The 23,560-nt window shown below is 48.4% G+C and overlaps 1 protein-coding gene and 1 pseudogene across 1 annotated transcript; one reads left to right on the plus strand and one right to left on the minus strand.

The window, feature by feature from the left end:
- Window positions 1–3,749: 3,749 nt before the first annotated feature.
- Window positions 3,750–4,677, minus strand: LOC133282430 (olfactory receptor-like protein COR8; annotated as a pseudogene).
- A 6,786-nt stretch (window positions 4,678–11,463) lies between these two features.
- LOC133282431 (olfactory receptor 5A2-like) lies at window positions 11,464–12,015 on the plus strand (the record flags this gene model as incomplete). Its single annotated transcript, XM_061478434.1, has 1 exon — window positions 11,464–12,015. A coding segment is annotated over exon 1 (552 nt), but the record flags the coding sequence as incomplete, so codon positions are not given.
- Between the last annotated feature and the right edge of the window lie 11,545 nt (window positions 12,016–23,560).

Consider the following 23,560-nt stretch of genomic DNA (forward strand, 5'->3'; position numbering starts at 1 on the left):
GCACATCACGCTGGCAGGGAGGTTGTCCTTCTGTCAGGCCAGGAGCATCAACCACTTCTTCTGTGAGCTGCCCAGCCTCCTGCAGCTCTCCTGCTCAGACACAAGCACAAATGAGGTCTTCCAGGTTTACCATGCTGTGTTAAACACCGTGGGCCCTCTCCTGATGATCCTGGTGTCCTACACCTACATCCTCCACACCGTCCTGCAGATCCCTTTGGCCACGAGGAGGCTGAAGGTCTTCTCTACCTGTTCTTCCCACTTGGTTGCCATCACCATCTTCTACGCACCCACGATCCTCACCTATGTCCAGCCTCATGAGGCATCCAGATGTTGATGCAGCCAGAAGGAGTTTGGGAAACAGATGGTTTTCTTCAAACAGCTTCAGGTGATTTTAAGCATGGACTGAGTCTTTGATAATTCATCCAAATAAGTATCAGTTATTTAATAACAGGACTGAGACAGCACCACGGTGGTTTGTGTCTAAATTGTGCTAAATGAAAGTAGTTCCCACAAAAAGGAGGCTCAACCTTGAGGTAAGGCAGTGACCACTTTCTCCATTGCCTGGTTGATAACTGTTCATCCCAAGTGAGCTTGAAGATCTGAGGGAAGGACCAAAGGTTCAATACAGCTCTGGTATCCCCTGCAGTTCTGATACAGTTTTGGTGTCTATAGAATCCTAGAATCATAAAATAGTTAGGGTTGGAAAGGACCTTAAGATCATCCAGTTCCAACCCCCTGATATGGGCAGGGACACCTCACACTAAACCATCTCACCCAAGGCTCTGTCCAACCTGGCCTTGAACACCACCAGGGATGGAGCATTCACAACCTCCCTGGGCAACCCATTCCAGTGCCTCACCCCCCTCACATTAAAGAATTTCTTCCTTATATCCGACCTAAACTTCCCCTGTTTAAGTTTGAACCCGTTACCCTTCTCCTATCACTACAGTCCCTAATGAAGAGTCCCTTCCCAGCATCCCTATAGACCCCCTTCAGATACTGGAAGACTGCTATGAGGTCTCCACACAGGCTTCTCTTCTCCAGGCTGAACAGCCCCAACTTTCTTAGCCTGTCTTCATACGGGAGGTGCTCCAGTCCCTGATCATCCTCGTGGCCTCCTCTGGACTTGTTCCAACAGTTCCATGTCCTTTTTATGTTGAGGACACAAGAATTGCACACAATGCTCCAGGTGAGGTCTTACAAGAGCAGAGCAGAGGGGCAGGATCACCTCCTTCGACCTGCTGGTCACGCTCCTTTGGATGCAGCCCAGCATACGCTTGGCTTTCTGGGCTGCAAGCACACACTGCTGGCTCATGTTCATTTTCTCATCGACCAGCACCCCCAAGTCCTTCTCTGCAGGGAACATAAGAAGGCCATGGAGCTGCTGGAGTAAGTCCAGAGGAGGCCACGAGGATGCTTAGGGGCTGGAGCAGCTCCCGTATGGCGCCAGGCTGAGAACACTGGGGCTGTTGAGCCTGGAGAAGAGAAGCTGCTTGGAGACCTCAGAGCAGCTTCCAGTGTCTGAAGGGGGCTACAAGGATGCAGGAGCGGGACTCTTCATCAGGGTCTGTAGGAAAAGAACAAGGGGTGATAGGTTCAAACTGAAACAGGGGGGATCCAGACTGGATGTAAGGAAGGAATTCTTCACTATGAGGGTGCTGAGGCACTGGCACAGGGTTTCCAGAGAAGCTGTGGCTGCCCCATCCCTGCCAGTGTTCAAGGCCAGGTTGGACACAGGGGCTTGGAGCAAGCTGCTCCAGTGGAAGGTGTTGGGGTCGGAGCTGGAGGAGCTTTAAGCTCCCTTCCAACACAAACCATTCCATGATTCCATGATTTTGCATAACTGAGGAGGGATGATTCTCATTAACACAATAAAGGAGCTCTTTGCTTCTTTCTGCTCCATTCTTTCATCCTCTGCGCACAGGAATACATCAGAGGAAGCTTAATGCAGAGCTGCTGCTATGTTTAGGGCATTGGGTGGTGGAAAACCCAGTTCCCCTCTCCTTGAGACATCAGGGAGTGCAGCCACAGTAATTGCCATGGCCAGCATCACCTGGGTCCTTCTCACACACCCTCTGACATAGGCTCAGGCTCTATTTAAGCTCAGTCCTGGCAGTGGGACCACTTCCAGGGCTGTGCTTTAACTGGGCTTGCTCCTGGTCTGTAGCAACCATGAACCTGACTCTCAGTTTCCCCTGGGCTATCAGTGGAAGCTGCTGCTGTGCTCAGGCACAAGGGGACAGTGCTCTGTTTTGTGGCCACTTTCAGCTCCCAGCTTGCCTTCCCATTGAGAATAATTGGTCCTGGCTGCTCCCTTGAGGCAACTTGCATCATGCAAACAGCACAAACAACTCTTCATGAGGGGCAAGACCCTCTGGTGTCCAAGCTAGGGACAAGGCAAGCTCTAATGGAAACTAAGTGTTATAAACATCTCCCCCTCCTTGTCTGTGTCTGTCTCTTAGGGAAAATGACCCCTATTCAACTGGGTGCTCCAGATAGATTTTGTTGCACTCTACATCAGGCATCCAAATGCAAACTCCTACATCCGAGGGGGAAAAAACAAGTTACAATTCTAGGTATAGCATACAGTGGGTATGCTTAGTCATATTTTACATGTCCAACTAACAGAAATGGTGCTGGGAGTCTCTCTTTTATTTTTAGCTATGAAAAACACAACGTCAGGACTAACTTGGGTGCAGCCATGTACAAAGTACCATGAAGTAGCAGATGATCCCCCCTATCCTGCAATGCATCCAGGTCTCTATTTGCTACAGAAAGAGCTTATTGCTAAAGGTCTCTAACAGGTTGCAGTTGGTTATTTCTGCTTTGCAGAGCATGAAGTTCTGCAGCATTCCTCAGTGGTACCTTCTCAGTTAACAGGTTGTGTTGGGGAAGAGTTGGGGGGGAGGAAATATCACAGCAGCCCCACAACAAGAAAATAGGGGAAAAAAACATACTTCTCCCTAAAGTCATTACATTCAATCACACTAAAATCCTTGGCAATAGGGGAAAATCCTACTCTCAGCTGCTACTTCTCCTAAACCAGATGTGAGATGAAGCCCACAGCAAGGAGGTAAGAAATAGGTGGCCTTTAAGCTCCCTCCAACCCACACAGTGCTGCGAAACCTCTTTGGATGAGCTGGATGTTTGCAGTGGTAGGAAGGAAGGTGCAGGATGACAGACACAGCTCTGCTGCCTCCAGCCTGGGATGTCCTGGTCACACAGAGATTTAGCATCTTCCCAATGCTCAATCACAGCACGTACCATGCTCATCCTCTGGCAGCTCAGTGGCTCTGCTTCTCCTCCCATTTCCTTACTTTGCACTGCACATCCTTCTGGGAGCAAATGGGATTTTATGCATTTCCTTGCATTAGCCCAAAGTAAAGTGATGTATTTTGGATGTACCTCCTCAAAACCCTTCATCCCTCCTTGAACTTGCCTCTGGATGAATGACTGTTTGAATCAGTGCAACTTCTAAAGTTAAACTGAAGAGGGAAATTCCTCATGGGCTTGTTTTTGCCACCTCCTATGATATCACATCTATTTCCCCCAAAACAAAAACCCAAGAGATGACAAGAGAATATTTATCAGAGACCTATATTGAGGGGATGCTTAACATCACTGAGCCTCTGCAGAGTTTAAATCATGGTTAGAATGTTCTGTACCTGCTCCTGTAAAGACATTCAGTTCCTTCCTCCTCCAGACAGCTGACGCCAAATGAGTTAAAAAGGGAAAGATTAGGAGTTCTATCAACCAGCTGGGACCGGGTTGGTCAATGAGCAGCTCACAATGAGGTTACTTGCTGTTGCTTTTCTAAGGGCATCTTTAACATCCTTGTTCCTCAAGCTGTAGATCAGAGGGTTGAGCATAGGGACAAGGAGGGTGTAAAACACAGCGGTGTCTTTCTCTGTCTCCAGGGAGTACTTGGAAGCTGATTGCATGTGGCTGAGCCCAGCAGGGACGTAGAACAAGGTAACGGTCAGGAGGTGGGAGGCACAAGTAGAGAAGGCTTTGTGCCTTCCTTCAGCAGACCTAATCCTCAGGATGGACAGGAGGATGTATACATAGGAGGTGATGATGAGGACCAGCACAGACACGGAAATGCTCCCATGAAGAATTACAAGCAAAAGCTCATTGAGGTGGCTGTTGGAGCAAGAGAGCTCCAGCAAAGGGTTAGTGTCACAGAAGTAATGGTTGATGGTGTTTGGACCACAGAAAGGCAACAGCAGCAAGCAACAGGTTTGGATTAGGGAGTTCAAAATTCCCCCTCATGTATGATGCAGCCACCAGCTGAACACAGACCCCCTGGGACATGGAAACCGTGTAGAGCAGTGGGTTGCAGATGGCTACATAGCGGTCATAAGATATCACAGCCAGCAAGAACACCTCTGTGGTCACAAACATGAGGAAGAAGAAATGCTGCAGGAAGCAGGCAGGGTAAGGATGGTTTTGTTTTCCACCAAGAAGGCAAGAAGCAGCTTTGGAGCAAAGACAGAGGAGTAGCAAAGATCGACAGCAGAGAGATTGCAGAGGAAGAAGTACATGGGGGTGTGCAGCTGGGGGCTTGTCTTGATCAGTGCCATCAGCCCAAGGTTGCCCATGAGAGTGATGAGATAAATCATGAAGAAGATTACAGAGAGGAGTCTGCATCTTGGGCTCGCTTGTCAGGCCGAGGAGGATGAAGTGGGTCTCTGCGGTGTGGTTGCCTTCAGCCCTGTTACTGTATTGCATGGCAGCATCCCTGTGGGAAGGAGGAAAGATGGAGTGAAATAGGGAAGAGCAATGCCATGTGGCTTGCATGTACTCTGTTAGGCTGGATATTAAAACAATAAAGATTTGATAGTTGAAGGAACATCTAACTGTGGTTCTTGGTGAATCTTCACAGGCAGAGAAACACATTCAAAAGCCCTTTAGAAATCTCTTAATCATGAGGCTAAATCAGACCTTTTCTTTTAAAAACCCAAACCCAATCTTTGAAAACTGGAGAAGTGAAGAACTTGCAAACTTGTCAACACATTTCATTAGGGTGGCAGAAAAAGGGACTGTGCATTCCATTTGCTCCATGAGAAAGACTGAAAACATCTGAGTGTGATGCCCCAGGAGCCCTGAATCCATCACCCCAGCTCTGATACAGCATTGCTGGATCCCCAGCTGCCCACAACAACTCATTGAGTGAGATACTCGAGTCTCAGGAGGTTTCCCTGGCAGCCTGGGGCAGAGAGTCCTGTCCTAGACAGCAAAAATAGGCTGAGCTGGCACATTGCTGTCAGTAGAATCGTAGAACAGTTAAGGTTGGAAAGTACCTTAAGATCATCCCGTTCCAACCCCCCTGCCATGGGTTGACACTAAACCATGTCACCCAAGGCTCTGTCCAACCTGGCCTTGAACACTGCCAGGGATGGAGCATTCACAACCTCCCTGGGCAACCCATTCCAGTGCCTCACCACCCTTACAGTAAAGAACTTCTTCCTTAGATCAACCTAAACTTCCCCTATTTAAGTTTTAACCCATTCTCCTTTGTCCTATCACTACTAGCAGTTTTGGTCAGGTTCCAGCACAGAGAGAACTATTCCCCTCAGTGTGGCAGATGAGTCTAACAGAGAGTCAGTGCACTTAACTTCTGTTATCTCCTCCAGCTCAGGTATTAAAAGGCTTTAAACTAGATGTGTTGGGGGAGGGGAGCATCATTCCATTCCAACACACCCAGTCAGTTGCCAGAACCTATAATAAATGCCTGGAGCAATGTAGAGATATCCCAGCCGCTCCAGCCAATGAGCCGGCTTCAGTTGGAGCTCGGCTCAGATGCCTCTATACAAATGCCCGTAGCATGGGGAACAAACAAGAGGAATTAGAGATGCGGGCACGTCTACAGGGGTATGATATAATAGGCATCACAGAAACATGGTGGGATGGCTCCTATGACTGGAGTGTTGCGATAGAAGGTTACAGGCTCTTTGGGAAGGACAGGCCTGGCAGGCGGGGAGGGGGAGTTGCCCTTTATGTTAGGGATAGGCTAAAGAGTATGGAACTCTGTCTGGGGGCAGGTGAGCAGTCCACAGAGAGTTTGTGGGTCAGGGTTAAAGGGAATATAGCTCTGGGAGACATTACTGTGGGGATCTGTTACAGACCGCCTGATCAAGGAGAACCTGCGGATCAAGTGCTGTATAGACAGATAGGAAAAGCCTCGCGCTCACAGGCCCTTGTTCTCATGGGTGACTTCAACCACCCTGACATCTGTTGGGAGGAGGGTATGGCCCGGCACGAGCAATCCAAGAGGTTCCTCGATTGTGTAGAAGACAACTTCCTTCTGCAAGTAATAGAGGAGCTGACAAGGAGAGGTGCCATGCTGGACCTCGTGCTCACCAACAGGGATGGGCTCGTTGGAAATGTGACGCTCCAGGGCAGCCTTGGATGCAGCGATCATGAGATGCTCGAATTTGAGATCCTCAGGACTGTGAGGAGAGTGTGCAGCAAGTTCACTGCCCTGGACTTCAAAAGAGCAGACTTTGGCCTCTTCAGGAACCTGCTTAGGAAGGTTCCATGGGATCCAGCCCTAGAGGGCAGAGGGGCCCAATACTCTTGGTTGATATTCAAGGATCACCTGCTACAAGCTCAGGAGTGTTGCATCCCAACTAGAAGGAAGTGCAGCAGGATGGCCAGGAGACCTCCTTGGATGGATACGGAGCTCCTGGGGAAAATTCAAATGAAAAAAGAGGCTTATAATAGGTGGAAGCAAGGACAGGTGGCATGGGAAGAGTACAGGGATGTTGTCCGGGAAGCTAGGGACTAGGTTAGGAAAGCTAAGGCCCAGTTAGTATTAAACTTGGCTAGGGGTATTAAGGAAAACAGGAAGGGATTCTACAGGTACATAGCAAATAAAAAACAGACAAGGGAGAACGTAGGCTCCCTCAGGAAGCTCTCGGGAAAACTAGCGACGCAGGACTTGGAGAAGGCTGAGGTTCTGAATGACTTCTTTGCCTCAGTCTTCACTGGCAAAGGCTCTGAACAAACCACCCAAGTCTCGGAAAGCAGATGCAGGGACTGTGAGAATGAAGACCTTGGGCCCAATGTAGGAGAGGAACTGGTTCGAGACCATCTTAAAAATCTGAACGTGCACGTGTCCATGGGTCCTGATGAGATCCATCTGCGGGTCCTGAAGGAGCTGGTGAATGAAGTTGCGAAGCCACTGGCCACCATATTTGAGAAATCATGGCAGTCAGGTGAAGTTCCCATGACTGGAAAAAGGGAAATATAACCCCCATTTTCAAGAAGGGGAAAATGGATGACCCGGGGAATTACAGACCAGTGAGTCTCACCTCTGTGCCTGGCAAAATCTTGGAGCAGGTTCTCCTGGAAGGCATGCTAAGGCACATGAAAATCAACAAGGTGCTGAGTGACAGCCAGCATGGCTTCACTAAGGGGAAATCCTGCCTGAGCAATGTGGTGGCCTTCTATGATGGGGCTACAGAACTGATGGTCAGGGGTAGAGCAGTTGATGGCATGTACCTGGACTTGTGCAAAGCGTTTGACAAGGTCCCACACAACATCCTTGTCTCTACATTGGAGAGACATCAATTTGATGGATGGACCACTCGGTGGATAAAGAACTGGCTGGATGGCCGCACACAAAGAGTTGTGGTCAATGGCTCAATGTCCGGCTGGAGACCAGTAACGAGTGGTGTCCCTCGGGGATCGGTGTTGGGACCGGTCTTGTTCAACATCTTCGTCGCTGCCATGGACAGTGGGATTGAGCGCGCCCTCAGCAAGTTTGCCGATGACACCAAGCTGTGTGGTTTGGTTGATACCCTGGAGGGAAGGAATGCCATCCAGAGGGACCTTGACACGCTTGTGAGGTGGGCTGATGGCAACCTCATGAGGTTTAACCATGCCAAGTGCAAGGTCCTACACCTGGGTCGGAGCAGTCCCAGGCACAGCTACAGGTTGGGCAGAGAAGAGATTCAGAGCAGCCCTGCAGAGAAGGACTTGGGGGTGTTGGCTGATGAGAAAATGAACATGAGCTGGCTTCATTGTGTGCTTGCAGCCGAGAAAGCCAACAGTATCCTGGGCTGCATCCAAAGGAGCGTGACCAGCAGGTCGAAGGAGGTGGTCCTGCCCCTCTCCTCTGCTCTTGTGAGACCTCACCTGGAGTATTGTGTGCAGTTCTGGTGTCCTCAACATAAAAAGGACATGGAACAGTTGGAACAAGTCCAGAGGAGGCCACGAGGATGATCAGGGGACTGGAGCACCTCCTGTATGAAGACAGGCTGAGAAAGTTGGGGCTGTTCAGCCTGGAGAACAGAAGGCTGCGTGGAGACCTCAGAGCAGCTTCCAGTATTTGAAGGGGGCCTATAGGGATGCTGTGGAGGGACTCTTCATTAGGGACTGTAGTGATAGGACAAGGGCAACAGGTTAAACCTGAAAGAGGGGAAGTTTAGGTTGGATATACGGAAGAAATTCCTTCCTGTGAGGGTGGTGAGGCACTGGAATGGGTTGCCCAGGGAGACTGTGAATGCTCCATCCCTGGCAGTGTTTAAGGCCAGGTTGGACGAGGCCTTGGGTGATATGGTTTAGTGTGAGGTGTCCCTGTCCACGGCAGGGGCTTCGGAACTTGATGATCTTAAGGTCCTTTCCAACCCTAACGATTCTATGATTCTATGAACTGAGGGTAGGACCAAAGGGTTTGATACATCTCTGATGTCCCCAACACAAGGAGGACTTGGAGCTGCTGGAGCAAGTCCAGAGGAGGCAACGAGGATGGTCAAGGGCTGGAGCTCCTCCCATATGGAGCCAGGCTGAGAACATTGGGTCTGCTCAGCCTGGAGAAGAGAAGCTGTGTGGAGACCTCAGAGAAGCTTCCAGTGTTTGACGGGGCCTACAGGAAACCTGAAGAAGGTCTTTGGCCAAGGGCCAGTAGGGACAGGCCAAGGGGAATGGCTTTAACCTCCCAGAGGGGAGACTGAGATGAGCTCTTAGGCAGAAGCTCTTCCCTGTGAGGGTGCTGAGGCGCTGGCATAGGGTGCGCAGAGAAGCTGTGGCTGCCCCATCCCTGGCAGTGTTCAAGGCCAGGTTGGACACAGGGGCTTGGAGCAAGCTACTCTAGTGGAAGGTGTCCATGCCCGTGGCAAGGGTTGGAACTGGATGCCCTTTAAGCTCCCTTCCTACACAAAACAGGCTGTGATTCTAAGAAATAAAGCTCTGACAGTCTGTTGGTCAACAAAGCCCTTGTGCTAAATGGGGAGAAGTCATGTCTGAGCATCTGCTCTGCTGCAAATTTAAGTAGGGGTGTAAAAGGCCTGAGTGCTGTTAGGTGGGAGGATCTGGGGTCCTGCTTCCACCTGAACAGCCAGGGTGCTGCTGGCCTGGGTCCCCTGGAAAGGGCTCCCCAGGACCAGCACAAACCATCCACAGAGAGGATGCTTTGTTGTGCTTGTTTTCAGCTCCCTTCAATGCAATATTAGATGATCCCTGTGGAAGTAAAGGGCTTCTTCAGGGAAACACTGAAAGGAAGAGGTATGTGATAGATGGGGAAATACAAAGCAAACTGTCCTGGGCCTGTCTTCAGGGGTAGGTCTCTGCAGGAGAACTGGTCTTGGAGGTGCTGATGCAGCCAGAAGGAGTTTGGGGAGAGAAGAATTGAGAGGTTGTTTTGCTGATCAAGTCAAACTAATTATCCGATGGAGGAGGGTCCTTTGGGAGGACAGTTTGCACAACACAAGCCTCTGAGGTAATGCCTCCTGTGAGATAAAACCCCTCCAGCAGCCAGCCTGGAGCATCCTGCTCCCAAGCATCTCTCCTTCAACCCATTGCATGGACTCCAGGATGAGCTGCAGGCACTGCATCCACCACCACCTTCCTCTTTAACCAAGCAGGTACAAAAGGGTTTGATGGGTGGTGGGTCCAGTTTGACCCTGGTCATGCTGCCTCTCACATGCATGATGGCATGTTGAATTTCACTCTTCTTCAGGGACTGTAGCGATAGGGCAAGGGGTGATGGGTTTAAACTGAAACAGGAAAATTCAGTTTGGAGAAAAGGAAGAAGTGTTTTACTGTGAGGGTGCTGAGAAAAGAACAAGGGGTGATAGGTTCAGACTGAAACAGGGGGGATCCAGATTGGATGTAAGGAAGGAATTCTTCACTATGAGGGTGCTGAGGTGCTGGCACAGGGTGCCCAGAGAAGCTGAGGCTGCCCCATCCCTGGCAGTGTTCAAGGGCAGGTTGGACACAGGGGCTTGGATCAAGCTGCTCTAGTGGAAGGAGTCCCTGCCCGTGGGAGGGTTTGGATCTGGGTAAGCTTTAAGGTCCCATCAACCCAAAGCATCCCATGATAACCCATGGTGTGAATAAAAGTGTCCTAGAATGCCTAGTAGATTTGCTTCAAAAACACCAATATTCCTGACCCCATCTACAACTGATTTAGCGATATTTTAGCATGAGAATATCCAAGCTAAAGCCTTAAAATTTTCCTTTATATTTGGTGTATTTTGTATTTTAAACCCTTAGGTGGCTATTTGGGTTGGTCGTAGGAAGCTCACTGCAATCACAGCAGAGCTCTGCTGGAGCCAAGACCACTGCTTTCCCTTAACATTATTCAGGGTGAGGGTCCCTCAAAAGCAGATAAACTTAGAACCAAAAGAAAATTTCAAGTACATGGCTTTGTGTTGTGATGAAAACAATGCAGCACAAGTAAAGAAGCTACAGAAGAGCAGTGATCCACTCTGAAAAATACAAAAAGGAGAAAAAAAATCCTTAAAATTCCCAGAAATCAGTGAAGAAAATACAAAATCTTTTCTGTTTTCCACATTCTGAGATGTATTTATTAGATTTTATTGTATTACACTTTGATAGACATGATGTTTCCCTGTGTATCATTAGTGAAGTGTATATCAATCATGGTGGAATTATTCTCTTTTAATTTCAGGTTTTGTAATTAGCTCCTTCACTTCTCTGACTTCAGATCTTGGGCTGCACACAGAAATACAGCATTACAAATGCACCATTTTCCATTGCATTTACTTTATGGATTATATTCCAACTAAACTTCCACATTATTTCTCTTCTAGGGGTGTATTTCACTGATTCTTTTCAATCCAAATCCATCAACTTGTTGAAATGACAGATACAGGAAACCTCACTGTTCTAAACAGCTTCATCCTCTTGGGTTTCTCTGATGCCCCAGAGCTACAAACCACCATCTTCACAGTCTTCTTATCCCTCTATGTTTTAATGGTGCTGGGGAACGTGACGATGATCCTGCTGATCAACACTGACCCCCACCTCCACATCCCCATGTACTTCTTCCTGACCCACTTATCCTGCATGGATTTTTGCCTTTCCTCCGCTATCATCCCAAAAGCTCTGGAGACCTTCCTGCTGGGGAGAAGCCACATCTCCTTTTGGGGTTGCTTTGCCCAGATGTATATTTTCCTCGCTCTGGCTATCTGTGAGAGCTTTCTCTATGGGGTAATGGCTTACGACAGATACACAGCTGTGTGCAAGCCCCTGCTCTACACCACTACCATGACCAGGGCGCGTTGCTATGGCATGATGGTGCTGGTGTACACCATCGGGTTCCTCACCTCCCTGGTGCACATCACGCTGGCAGGGAGGTTGTCCTTCTGTCAGGCCAGGAGCATCAACCACTTCTTCTGTGAGCTGCCCAGCCTCCTGCAGCTCTCCTGCTCAGACACAAGCACAAATGAGGTCTTGCAGGTTTACAACAGTGTGTTTAATGCCATGGTCTCTCTCCTGATGATCCTGGTGTCCTACACCTACATCCTCCACACCGTCCTGCAGATCCCTTTGGCCACTAGGAGGCTGAAGGTCTTCTCTACCTGCACCTCCCACTTGGCTGCCATCACCATCTTCTATGCACCCGGGATCCTCACCTATGTCCAGCCTCATGAGGCATCCTCATGGGATCAGGCAAAGCTGGTGTCGCTGTTTTACTCCATCCTCACCCCAACCCTCAACCCCCTCATCTACAGCCTGAGGAACAAGGAGGTGAAGGGGGCTCTGAGGAGGCTGTGGGAGCGAAAGCTGCTGCCACATCTATGCAGGGTTTGAAAGCACATTTGGAGCTCTTCAGTACTGTGGAGGTAAGGAAGAAACAGGTGGTCATGGATTTGGTAATTACTGGCCATTATTTGTCATTATTGGTCCCTATTGGTCATTATTACAGTTAAGGAGATCACAAAGCAAGTGCAGGGTATGGAGAACCTGCACAACAAATGGTTCTCTTCAAAGAGCCTCAGGTGGTTTTAAGTGTGGCCTGAGAATTCAATATTTCATCCAAATAAGTATCAGCTCCTCAATAGCAGCCCTGAGACACCACCTTGTTTTTTTGTGTCTTTATTGTGCTAAATGAAAGTAGAGCCCACAAAAAGGAGGCTCAGACTTCACATAAGGCACTGACCACTGTCTCCATTGCCTGCTTGATAAGCATTTTCTCAATGATGAACTGCGGGAAGGTCAAGAGGATTTGATACAGCTCTGGCGTCTGCAACACAAGGAGGTCACGGAGCTGCTGAAGCAAGTACAGGGGAGGCAACGAGGATGATCTGGGGCTGGAGCACCTCCCGTACGGAGCCAGGCTGATAATATTGGGTCTTTTCATCCTGGAGAAGAGAAGCTGTGTGGAGACCTCAGAGAAGCTTCCAGTACCTAAAGGGGCTACAAGAACCTGGGGAGGAGCTTTGGACAAGGGCCTGTAGGGACAGGCCAAGGAGAATGGCTTGAACCTGCCAGAAGGGAGACTGAGATGAGCTCTTAGGCAGAAGCTGTTCCCTGTGAGGGTGCTGAGGTGCTGGCACAGGGTGCCCAGAGAAGCTGTGGCTGCCCCATCCCTGGCAGTGTTCAAGGCCAGGTTGGACACAGGGCTTGGAGCAAGCTGCTCTAGCATAAGGTGTCCCTGCCCGTTGGAGGGGGATTGGATCTGGACGAGCTTTAAAGACCCTTCCAACACAAACCAGGCTGGGATTCTGTGAAATAAATCTCTGACAGTCTGTTGGTCAACAAAGCCCTTGTGCTAAATAAGGACAAGTCATATCTGAGCCTCTGCTCTGCTGTGAATTTAAGCAGGGGTACAAAGAGCCTTAGTGCTGGTGGGAGAGAGGATTTGGGGTCTTCCTCACCCCTGAACAGCCAAGGTGCTGCTGGCCTGGGTCCCCTGATGAAGCTGATGGAGCAAGTGCAATAACCAGCTGACTGTATCTGGGACTTCAAGCTGCATTATTCCCCCTGCACAAGCGCACCCAGGTATTCTTAGTGGCTTTTTTTGCCTTCATGTAGTTCTTTTCAATAATCTTTGAATTACATATTTTTCTTGTTTCCAAAATTGATTGAGAGTTATTTCTCCCTCTGTTATATTGATCTTCCCACGTCTCAAGCCTTGGTTTTAGCCCAGTACCCCATGGGTAAGAAAGACATTCAAAACCACTCAGAAATCCTGTTCTACACTCCTGCAGTGCATCTCCTGGACTGTCAGTCTGGTGCCTTCCAGCAGAAAAAAAGATTGACATTGAAAACTGGGTTTAAACCCAGGCACACAGTCTCTCTCCCACACACATACGCACCGCACTCCCCCCCCCCCTTGCCCTCCCCCTGCTCTCAGAGGGATGGGGAAGAAAATCAGAAGAATGGAACTCCCACTGGTTGAGATAAGAATGGTTTAGTAACTAATGTATAACACAAAACACCACCAATAATAATAAAGGAAATAACAAGGGAAGAGAATACAAAACCTCATCACCCACTGACTGATAACTCCTCCATCCCCCCAGCCCAACCATGCACCAACTAGTACCTCGTCCAACCCTGCAATCCCAGCCCTTCCAGGTAACTCTCAGTTACATCCTGGGCATGACGTGCTGTGGTATGGAATACCTCTTTGGTCAGTTTGGGTCAGGTGTCCTGTCTCTGCTTCCTCCCGGCTTCCCCTCCTCCCTAGCAGAGCATGAGACTCACAGTCCTTGGTCAGTCTAAACATGTGAGCAGTAACTAAAAACGTCAGTGCTGTCAGTGCTGTTCCCAGGCCGAAAGAACTCACAGGTAAGAGTGAGGAATTTTATTGGAGGTGAGGGACAAGGTCACGAATCTTGCAAGGAAAACAAACATTTATCAGTGACAAAACCTGTAACTGAATAAAGCTGATTGGTGTTTCCTGTGAGGAAAAGAGGCCTGGTATAATTGAAGGTAATCTCTTCCCACAGGCTGGTGACTGTGAAGTGAAATGAAGTTTGAGGTTCCTTTCCTTTTAGTTTCTTTCCAAGGAAGATGTGATTTGTGGTGTGTATTTCTCATTCAATACTGTCATTGACTCATGTGCAAGAATTGTGGATGAACCTATATAAAATGATGAGGATCAGTGGAAAATCCCATTGTTTTAGTGTCCCAAAGTCTCTCACTTAAGATGAACTTGGTGTACTAGGTGATACAACTCTTTTATGTTGCCATCTGCTGAGCAATCTCCTCTCACACTTGACCAGAGCTGCCTTCACCTCCTTGTTCCTCGGGCTGTAGATGAATGGGTTGAGCATGGAGGTGAGCAAAGCGTAGAAGATGGAGGCCACCTTTTCCAGGCTCCTGTGGCTAGATGGAGGTTGTAGGTACATGAAGAATGATGTCCCCAAAAATAAGGCAACAGCTGTCAAATGGGAAGCACAGGTGTGGAAGGCTCTGGCCCTGCTCTGTGCTGGGCACACCCTCAGCACGGTGCGGATGATAGAGATGTAGGAGAGCAAAATGACCACGCTCATGACCACGTTGGTGGTGGGAAAGGCAAAGATGACCATCTCGCTATTGTATTTATTAGGGCAGAGGAGTTTAAGCACAGGTACGATGTCACAGAAGAAACGGTCAATGTGTTTGGGTCCACAGAAGGAACCTCCAAACAGGCACCATGTGTAGATGATGGCACTGAGGAAGGCAAATAGGTAGGACGATACTACCAGCTGCCAGCAGACGCGGCTGGAGATGATGGTCACATAATGCAGGGGCTGGCAGATAGCAACGTGCCGGTCATAGGCCATCATGGCCAGGAGATGACACTCAATAGTAGCAAAGAAAGCAAAGGTGAGGAACTGCATCATGCAGCCAGTGAAAGAAAAATTCACATTTGGACCATATCTAACCTCAATCAATAACCATTGTAACTGCTACTTTTTAGAATATTCTACTACATTTTCTAACCCAAATTATGTATACTTTATTTTTTTCAGTTGAGGTATTTAGAAATGAACAGCAAGAGCATTGAAGCAACAGGTGGCATTTATTTTTTCGAAGATGTGACACTTAAAAATGTGGATTTAATTTAATACTTGTTAGCGGCGAGGAGAAGCAAGACACACCAACCCAATATGGGTGATAAGCAAGCTTCTACTTTATTTGTGGTGCACTTTGCTTATATCTGCGTGGCGTTTAGCCACGCCTCCTAGTCACAACAGTATTGGTTAGTTCTACACAGCTTCCTTCACATTCTCCTCCCACATCTGGTTTCTGGTTACCTGTGAGGCCTACACCTTGCTTTGTTCATACAAGGCCTCTAAGGATCCATGGCCTTGCTCTTGCAGCCATTCTGCAACAATTCCCCCCTTTTTCTTTTGTGCAAGCAAAACATTGCGGGTCGCTCTGTTCACCTGTTTCATCACGCAACTATAAGCAAGTCTAACAACTACAATGACTGAAATAACAATGATACATAAATGCAGTCCTTCGAATAGCAGTGTTTTAAGTCAACCTGTAATGCCCCATGAGGACAACCATTTAGTTATCCCTAGGTCACTGCTCACTTGCAATTGCTGGGTAAGCTGAGCCAGGGTTTTCAGCTGTGCATGTATCGAATTAGAATGATCAGAAAGATTCATACAATACATTCCATCAAACTCCTCACATCCATGTCCCTGTGCCAACAACAAAAAGTCTATAGCGGCTCTGTTCTGCAGTGCTGCATGTCTCACAGAATCAACATCAAACAACAAATCAGAAATTGCCTTCGATGTAGTATTTGTCTGCTTAGCAAGTCAGCAACCCAGTCTGTTTAATTGAACCAAGGCCCTGGCCGAAGCCACACCTGGCATGAGTAAAGAAGTTGCTATAATAGTGTCAGGTGACCAAAACTTTACATCAGATCTACAGTTAGCAGTAAAACTATGTACAAAGTGTTTTAAGCGCCTTAAATGGTGCTGTCAAGACATATCAGGAATTATTGAAGTGTTGGGGTCCAACAGTGTCAGTCTTCCAATAGAACAAGGTCCCCCTTTCATTTTAGAGGGAATAACAGGCCAGGCTCGATCGCCACAAATCAGGAACATTCCACTGGGCAACTTCAGGGGATGATCGGTAGAGCGGGAAGTGTTGCGGGAAGCATACCTGCACCACACGCTGGTGTTCCTGTAAAGGACTAGAATTTACATTTGTCGCGGTACCATTCACCTTGGCTTGGGCGCTTGTCCAACTAAGTGTCACACAGGCATCCGTTCGCACGGCCCCTAATAATTCTAACTCCTGAGGCTCATTTGGGGCAATAGGCAAATAGGGTACCCAAGCGTCCCAATTGTCTGTTGTGCTGTTGAGGTTGGCAGTGCTACACACGGTATGGTGGACGGGCAGGGCCAGTCACCTATAGGAACACCAACCAAACAGGTTGAAAACGGGTTGCCAGGGGACGATAAGGCGAGGCAAATGGTGTTCTGCCCCCTAAGCTTAACCATTGTCGCCCACCCGTTGGTCTTGGGCTGCGGAGGCAGATAACTGGCCATTTTCGGAGCCTTCATTACTATCAGGAAGAGCAGGGGAAGATAAAGACACTGTTTTAGTCCACTTTGCGGGGACCTGTGTACCTGTGGACATGAGCACACACATATAACCTCGCCCCATGTACTTCACTTCTGCCGGGCCCCGCCACAGGCCCATGCTGGGATCACGGTACATGACCATCATGGGTGCCTTAGACTCGGACGCCGCAACTCGGCCGTGCACTTGAGCAGGGGGAGAGTCCTGGTCTGCAAAAATGCACAAGTAATTCAAAACAAACAATGCCTTAGACAGTCTTTCTTGCACGGCATGAACGTCACTGAACTTTTCAAGGTACCGTTTCAGGGTCTGATGCGCCCGCTCAACTATTGCCTGTCCCGTTGGTGAATGGGGAATGCCAGTCACATGCTTGACTCCCCATTGTTGACAAAATTGGTGCATTCTCTCACCTACATAGGCAGGCCCATTGTCCGTTTTTATTTGCTGAGGTACTCCCATAACAGCAAAGCAGCTAGTTAGATGCCATACTACATGGGAACCCTTTTCTCCTGTCTGGGCTGTAGCCCATAGGAATCTGCTATATGTGTCAATTGTGACGTGCACATACTTTAGGCGTCCAAACTGCAGCACGTGTGTGACATCCATCTGCCACAATTCACAAGGGCCCAAGCCCCGAGGGTTCACCCCAAATCCCAGCCCTGGTCCATGATGGCTACAGCTGGGGCAAGCCCTAACAATGCCTCTCGCTTCTTCCATTGTAATCTTAAATTGACGGAATAGACCCTTGGCATTCTGGTGAAAAGTGTTGTGGGCCTCCCTGGCTTTTATGAAGTTGCTCAGGGGTGCAGCAATGGAAACTAATTGATCTGCTCTATCATTGCCTTCCCCCAACCTCTGTGACCATTTATGACTCCGTATGTGGATGATGGCGTAAGCACACTCCCGCTGGTGAATGGTCGCCTGCAGCTGACGCAGCAGGTCAAACAACCGCCGGTTTTGACACTCTCTGAGTCGAGCATCCTCAATGCGCTGAACCACACCTGTGACGTACATAGAATCAGAGACTACATTTATTTCTGTGTGATGCCAGTTCAGAAAGGTCCAAACGACCGCCACTAGTTCTAAGGTTTGCAGTGAGTCCTCTGCTTCCATGGCCAATATCTGCTGGTGCCATTTCTCATTCTGCATCCAGGTCGCTGCGGCACACCGAGACTTCTTTCTGGCGTCTGTAAAAATCGTTACTGCATTGGCCAGCGGGCGCTCACTCCTTTTTGGTATCTTGATCCATTCTTGCTGGCTGATCCAGCGCAAGGTGGTGGATTGCAGTTGTTCTACCTTGAGCTCCGCAGCCTGAGACAGCAGGCTGACTTCTAATGCCTGTGAATGCTGGAGATGCCCACGACAGGACGCAGCCATTGTATATCTCCAAGTAAGCGCTGTGCCTCATGTAAGGTTGATATTTGAATGTGAAGTTGCAGGTTTTGCGGTCATACTTGGCCCTCCGTAATATGCCAGCCTAAATATTTCCAGTCAGGGCCGCGCTGAATTTTTTCAGCCACGATAACGAGTCCATGCTTGCTCAGTTGCTGCTCCAGTAGAGTCTCTTGGTCCGTAGTGAAGGGTTGATTTTGGGTGAATAGAATATTGTCCATAGAGTGATAAATTAATGTTCCTGGCCATATTCGGTGAAGGGGCTGGAGCACATTGGCCACAAACAGTTGACACAGGGCAGGGCTATTTTTCATGCCCTGTGGCAATACAGTCCATTCAAAACGGCGAAAAGGTGCTGCTTTATTTGGCATTGGCAAGGTAAAGGCAAATCGTGCGGTGTCTAGTGGATGCAGCTTAATTGTGAAAAAGCAGTCTTTGAGATCAATAATCAGCAGGTGCCAACCCTCAGGGAGCATAGCAGGGTTGGGCAGTCCTGGCTGCAAGGTACCCATCGCTTGTATCTGTGCATTGACAGCTCTCAAATCCTGTAGCAGTCTATATTTTCCTGTTTTCTTTTTTATAACAAAAATCGGCATATTCCAAGGGCTCATGGAAGGTTGTAGATGTCCCTGTTGCAATTGTTCCTGCACTAAAAGTTGCGCTTGCTCTAGACTTTCCTTTTTCAGCGGCCACTGCTCGACCCGCACCGGAGTGTTAGTAGTCCATGTGAGCTGGATTGGGCAGTACCCATGGATTTCAGGCAAACGTCTGGCCCCATTTGCACTTGAATGCCTATACTAGCAAATCACCCAGTTCCCATCAATTGTTCTGTTGTAACACCAAACAGCGGGTCATTTTGACCTCTGGGCAGATTTGATGATCTATCACAGAGCTGCTGCCAATGCGCCTGCCACAATAGCGGCTGCGATTGTGTCATGATCATCCTAATTACTCCCTTAATATCTTCAGGCATAAAACTGTACCACTCCATATATAACCTAACATCTGTTTAGTGGGCTCACCGTGCAATCCTGATTCGTTTACCATACCCCGTAACTGAGTTAAAAATTTCCAAACTAGGGCATAATGGGTTCCCTGTGCTCCTCCCAGTCCATCTGGTTCGTACCGGACTGGAAAGGCTCACAGGTCCTCCAGATCTCCCTCTAGGGCATAATCTCTATTTTCTACTGCATGTTTCAAAATGGCGTCCCAATCGATCCGGCGCCGAGGCATCACCCTCTTCCTTTCGGATTCCTCGACATTTATCATGCGTATCCCTTCTAATACACTCTCTCTGTCCTTTTCAAAGTCCCTACTGTCGGAATCCCTCTGCCTTTCGGAACTCAACTGGGGTGGTGGGGGAGCAGGGAGTTGCGCCTCCTCCGCTGCACCTTCTGATGAAGAAGGAGGGGGAGAAAAGGAAAGGGGGGCGGGAAACCCTGCGCTCCGAGAACAGGGAGCGCCCCGCGGGTTGGGGGAAACGAGTTATAATATTCCCCCGGCCTCAACAGACCGGGGACCTCTGTTCCTAGTTTCTCTGTTGCTACAGCTGCGATTTTCTTTTACGCCTTGTATTTTTTTATACAATTTATTACTTCTCTCCAAGGCTTACCAAGTTTCCTTGCCGTTTTATCATCATCAAGCATCGAGTCGAATAACTCATCACCAAACTTTTGCCACTCACTCTCCTCAAAAACTGTATTAGGATCTACAAAAAATCCCTTAGCCTTCCCTACAGCCACTAGACCTGCTAGCTGCTTTAGAGTCTCAGGCTTAATTCCCCGCTTTTATAAAAAGCGCTGTAATAAATCAGGGGCTACCTCTCGGTCCATTTTCATGGCCAGCCTTTTCCAGATCATCCTTTTCTGGATTGTCCTGTAACCTCAGTCTCCGAATCATCCTCCCGATGCAGCAGTGTCTGGTTCGCCCCAGCGGCGGACTCCTTTCGGTCAGTCCAAGCACCCGGGTCCGTCACGCCACCTCAGTAGCACTGCCCACGCTCCCCGGCCGCTGCTGCTGGTGCCGCTCACTCGCCGTTCTGGGTCCCTGTTACTCAGGGCCCTGTATTCTGGGTCCCCATCAACTGGGGCCCTGTATTCCGGGTCCCCGTCAACCGGTGCCCTGTAGTCCGGGTCCCCGCTAACCGGGGCCCTGTAGTCTGCGTCCCTGTTTGGGTGCCATTTGTTAGTGGCGAGGAGAAGCAAGACACGCCAACCCAATATGGGTGATAAGCAAGCTTCTACTTTATTTGTGGCCCACTTTGCTTAAATCCGCATGGTGTTTAACGACGCCTACTAGTCACAACAGTATTGGTTAGTTCTACACAGCTTCCTTCACATTCTCCTCCCACATCTGGTTTCCGGTTACCTGTGAGGCCTACACCTTGCTTTGCTCACACAAGGCCTCTAAGGATCCATGGCCTTCCTCTTGGAGCCATTCTGCAACAAATATTTTTTGAGATGGAAAAAAAGAATTAAATCTTTATTAGCTTTCACTTTGGAAGCAATTCGTTTCAGAAGACAGCTAAGAGGAAACTCATGATGAGTGCACGCAAGCTTGGAGCAAGAGAAAGTCCCAGTCCCAGGGAAACCCCAGATTACACGTGCATGACTTCACATGCAAGGGATATTTTCCCTTGGTTTTTGATCATCATTCTGGTCTTCAAATCACATTTATCAAACTATTTGAGATCATTCTCAAAGGATGAAATACACATTGGTAAAATCATGATTTATACCTTTGTGAGCTCCAGCATGCTGAAGCATCCTAAAAGCATGGGCATTAAGCTGCTTGCTTGAAAGCTGAGTTGATGTTAAAATGTGCTGATTCCAAAGGCTGATTTCTTAGTGACTATATTCTGCTGACAATCTCAACTGTTGCATTTCTTTATAACAGAATAAGATTCATCCTCATTTAACTCTTGAATAAATCAGTGTATCTTGCTTAAGCTGCTTATGTAACAGAAAAACAACCTGCATCAGACATTGCTCCATCTTATCATAAGGAAAACCCACAATGGTAAGGCTGTTTTCTGACACAGCTTTGCTAAAGAGGCAACTAGAACATGCAGACACAAGCCCACTACCTCAGTGCAGGTGAAGCTCTGCTTTGTGTTGGTGTTACCTCCTGTGCCTTCCCTCTGCCACTCAGTGATGGGAGCCAAGGATTTATCCCCAGTGCAGCAGAGAACATCTATGTGCCGGCATCAGCTCTGTTAAGTACCTGATGTGAAGAGAGGTGAGCTCCTGCCAGACTCCAAGAGCCCAGCTTGTGGTGCTGGGGCTGTAAATACAGTTGCATGTGCTCTCCTGGGAGGAAGCCTCCAGGGCTGCTCATGTTTTCCCAGAGGAAAACAAAGGAAAGGAAAATCAAAGGGTGTGAAATCAGCTCCGAAAGGCATTGTGGTGCTTGGGCATCTGAGAGTCATGGAGTTGCTGAGCCATCCCTTATCACAGCTACACAGCAGCACTGATGAGCAGCTTTCGTGGTGTTTCTGACACACCTGTGGGGAATGCAAAGTTTTTTGTCTGTTCTTGGCCACAGAATGAGTTTAGAGCCATTTCAGATCTTACAGAGGGTCCCAAAATGGAACATGATGCACAAGGGGCTCCCCCTCTGGATTTGCTGCTGTCCCTCTGTGGACACTTGAGAGCCCAGTTTTCCATCCCCAGTGTGGCTATCTACATGGTAAATCCAGAGGAGGCCATGAGGATGATCAGGGGCTGGAGCACCTCCTGTTTGAAGATAGGCTGAGGAAGTTGGGGCTCTTCAGCCTGGAGGAGACTGCATGGGGACCTCATAGCAGCCTTCCAGTATCTGAAGGGGGCCTATAAGGATGCTGGGGAGGGACTCTTCATTATTAACTGTAGTGATAGGACAAGGGCTAATGGGTTAACATTTAAACAGGGTAAGTTTAGATTGGCTCTAAGGAGGGAGTTCATTACTGTGAGGGTGGTGAGGCACTGGAGTGGATTGCCCAAGGAACTTGTGGAAGCTCCATCCCTGGTGGTGTTCAAGGACAGAGCCTTGGTTGACATGGTTTAGTGTGAGGTGTCCCTGCCCAATGCAGGGGGTTTGGAACTTGATGATCTTAAGGTCTTTTTCAGCCCTAACTGTTCTATGATTCTATGAAGTACCTGGATGTCCAACAGTTGAGCTGCTGACTCTGGGCTTCCACTGTACTCAAGGTCGAGAAATGGACACTTCCAGGCAATGATGAATTATCCCAGGGTGAACTAAGAGGCCTTCATCCACATGAGCAGCCTCAGTTGCAGCTCCATCCCTACCCTCTGCATATTTGACCTCCATCTCTATTTAACCTCAGCCCAGAGAGTTTGAGTTTTATTAAAGGCATTGTGGTTTCCAGTTTAGCAGGCGTTGTGCACACCTATGGAATCCTTTCATGGTGACCTAGGCTTGCTAATGGATCTCCCTAGCCATTGCTGAACCTGATCCTGAGCAGGTTGTTGACTTCTTCTGTATTGACCCGTTTTGTTCTTGGACCTGCCTCCTCATCACCAACTTGCCTGATGCTCTGGAGTCTTGTCTGAACTTGGCCCAGGTCTCTGTTCTGCCTAACTTCTCTTGCTCAGATTCTGTGGGATGGTCCCTGCACACCAGAGTGTTCCCCTTTGCCTCTCTTTAAAGAGATGAATGAGACCAACCCTGTGGCAGTCTCCAGGCTCCTGCAGAGGAGAACCCATCATGCTCTGCACCCAGCAGTGCTCACTGCTTTGGCTATTGCTTTCCATCTGGACCATGTCCCTGCATGGGCAAAATAGGAGGTAGTGTTCTCAGTGAGGGAAATAGAATAATGAATTGAACCCTATATACAAGTGTCATTCTCTGGTTCATAGTGACTTCTCCTTTACCAGGTAAACTATTAGACTTGGATTGATAGGAAATCTGGTATGTATTTGGTGTGGGAATTTTGTGTCTACAGCCAGGAGTTTCTGCATTATGTAGACCCTTTCTCTGCAAAGATTGAAGCAGAATCATGCAATGATGATCTCAGTATAAAATGTATTTCCAAAACCTCAAGCCTGTTTCATGTATTGCTGGACTTCACAGTTGTGTTTCTCCAGTACCTCTATTTTGAGGTCAAACTTGGGCTTTTTGAAGCTGCATGATTCCATACCTATAGTCTAAGCAGAAATATCCAATAAAATAGATTGGAAGAAAACAAGGTTTAGTGAAGTTTTTAAAGGAAGTTCTCTGATATCAAAGGTTTCTGTCCTGCAAATTCTATAGCGTTTAATGATGTAGGGTCTGGCCCCTTCATTGACTGCAGGTAGAAGCCACGTTCCCCTTATACCTAAGACAGTCTCCTTTCATATCATTGTTTTTCAGAGCACATAAACAGTCTCTTCACCATCCACAT

This window comes from Pezoporus flaviventris, unplaced genomic scaffold, assembly GCF_033815535.1.
Source record: "Pezoporus flaviventris isolate CSIRO_AGI_PZ_B2104156 unplaced genomic scaffold, CSIRO_AGI_Pfla_v1 ptg000123l, whole genome shotgun sequence".
In the NCBI taxonomy this organism is placed as follows: Eukaryota; Metazoa; Chordata; class Aves; order Psittaciformes; family Psittacidae; genus Pezoporus; species Pezoporus flaviventris.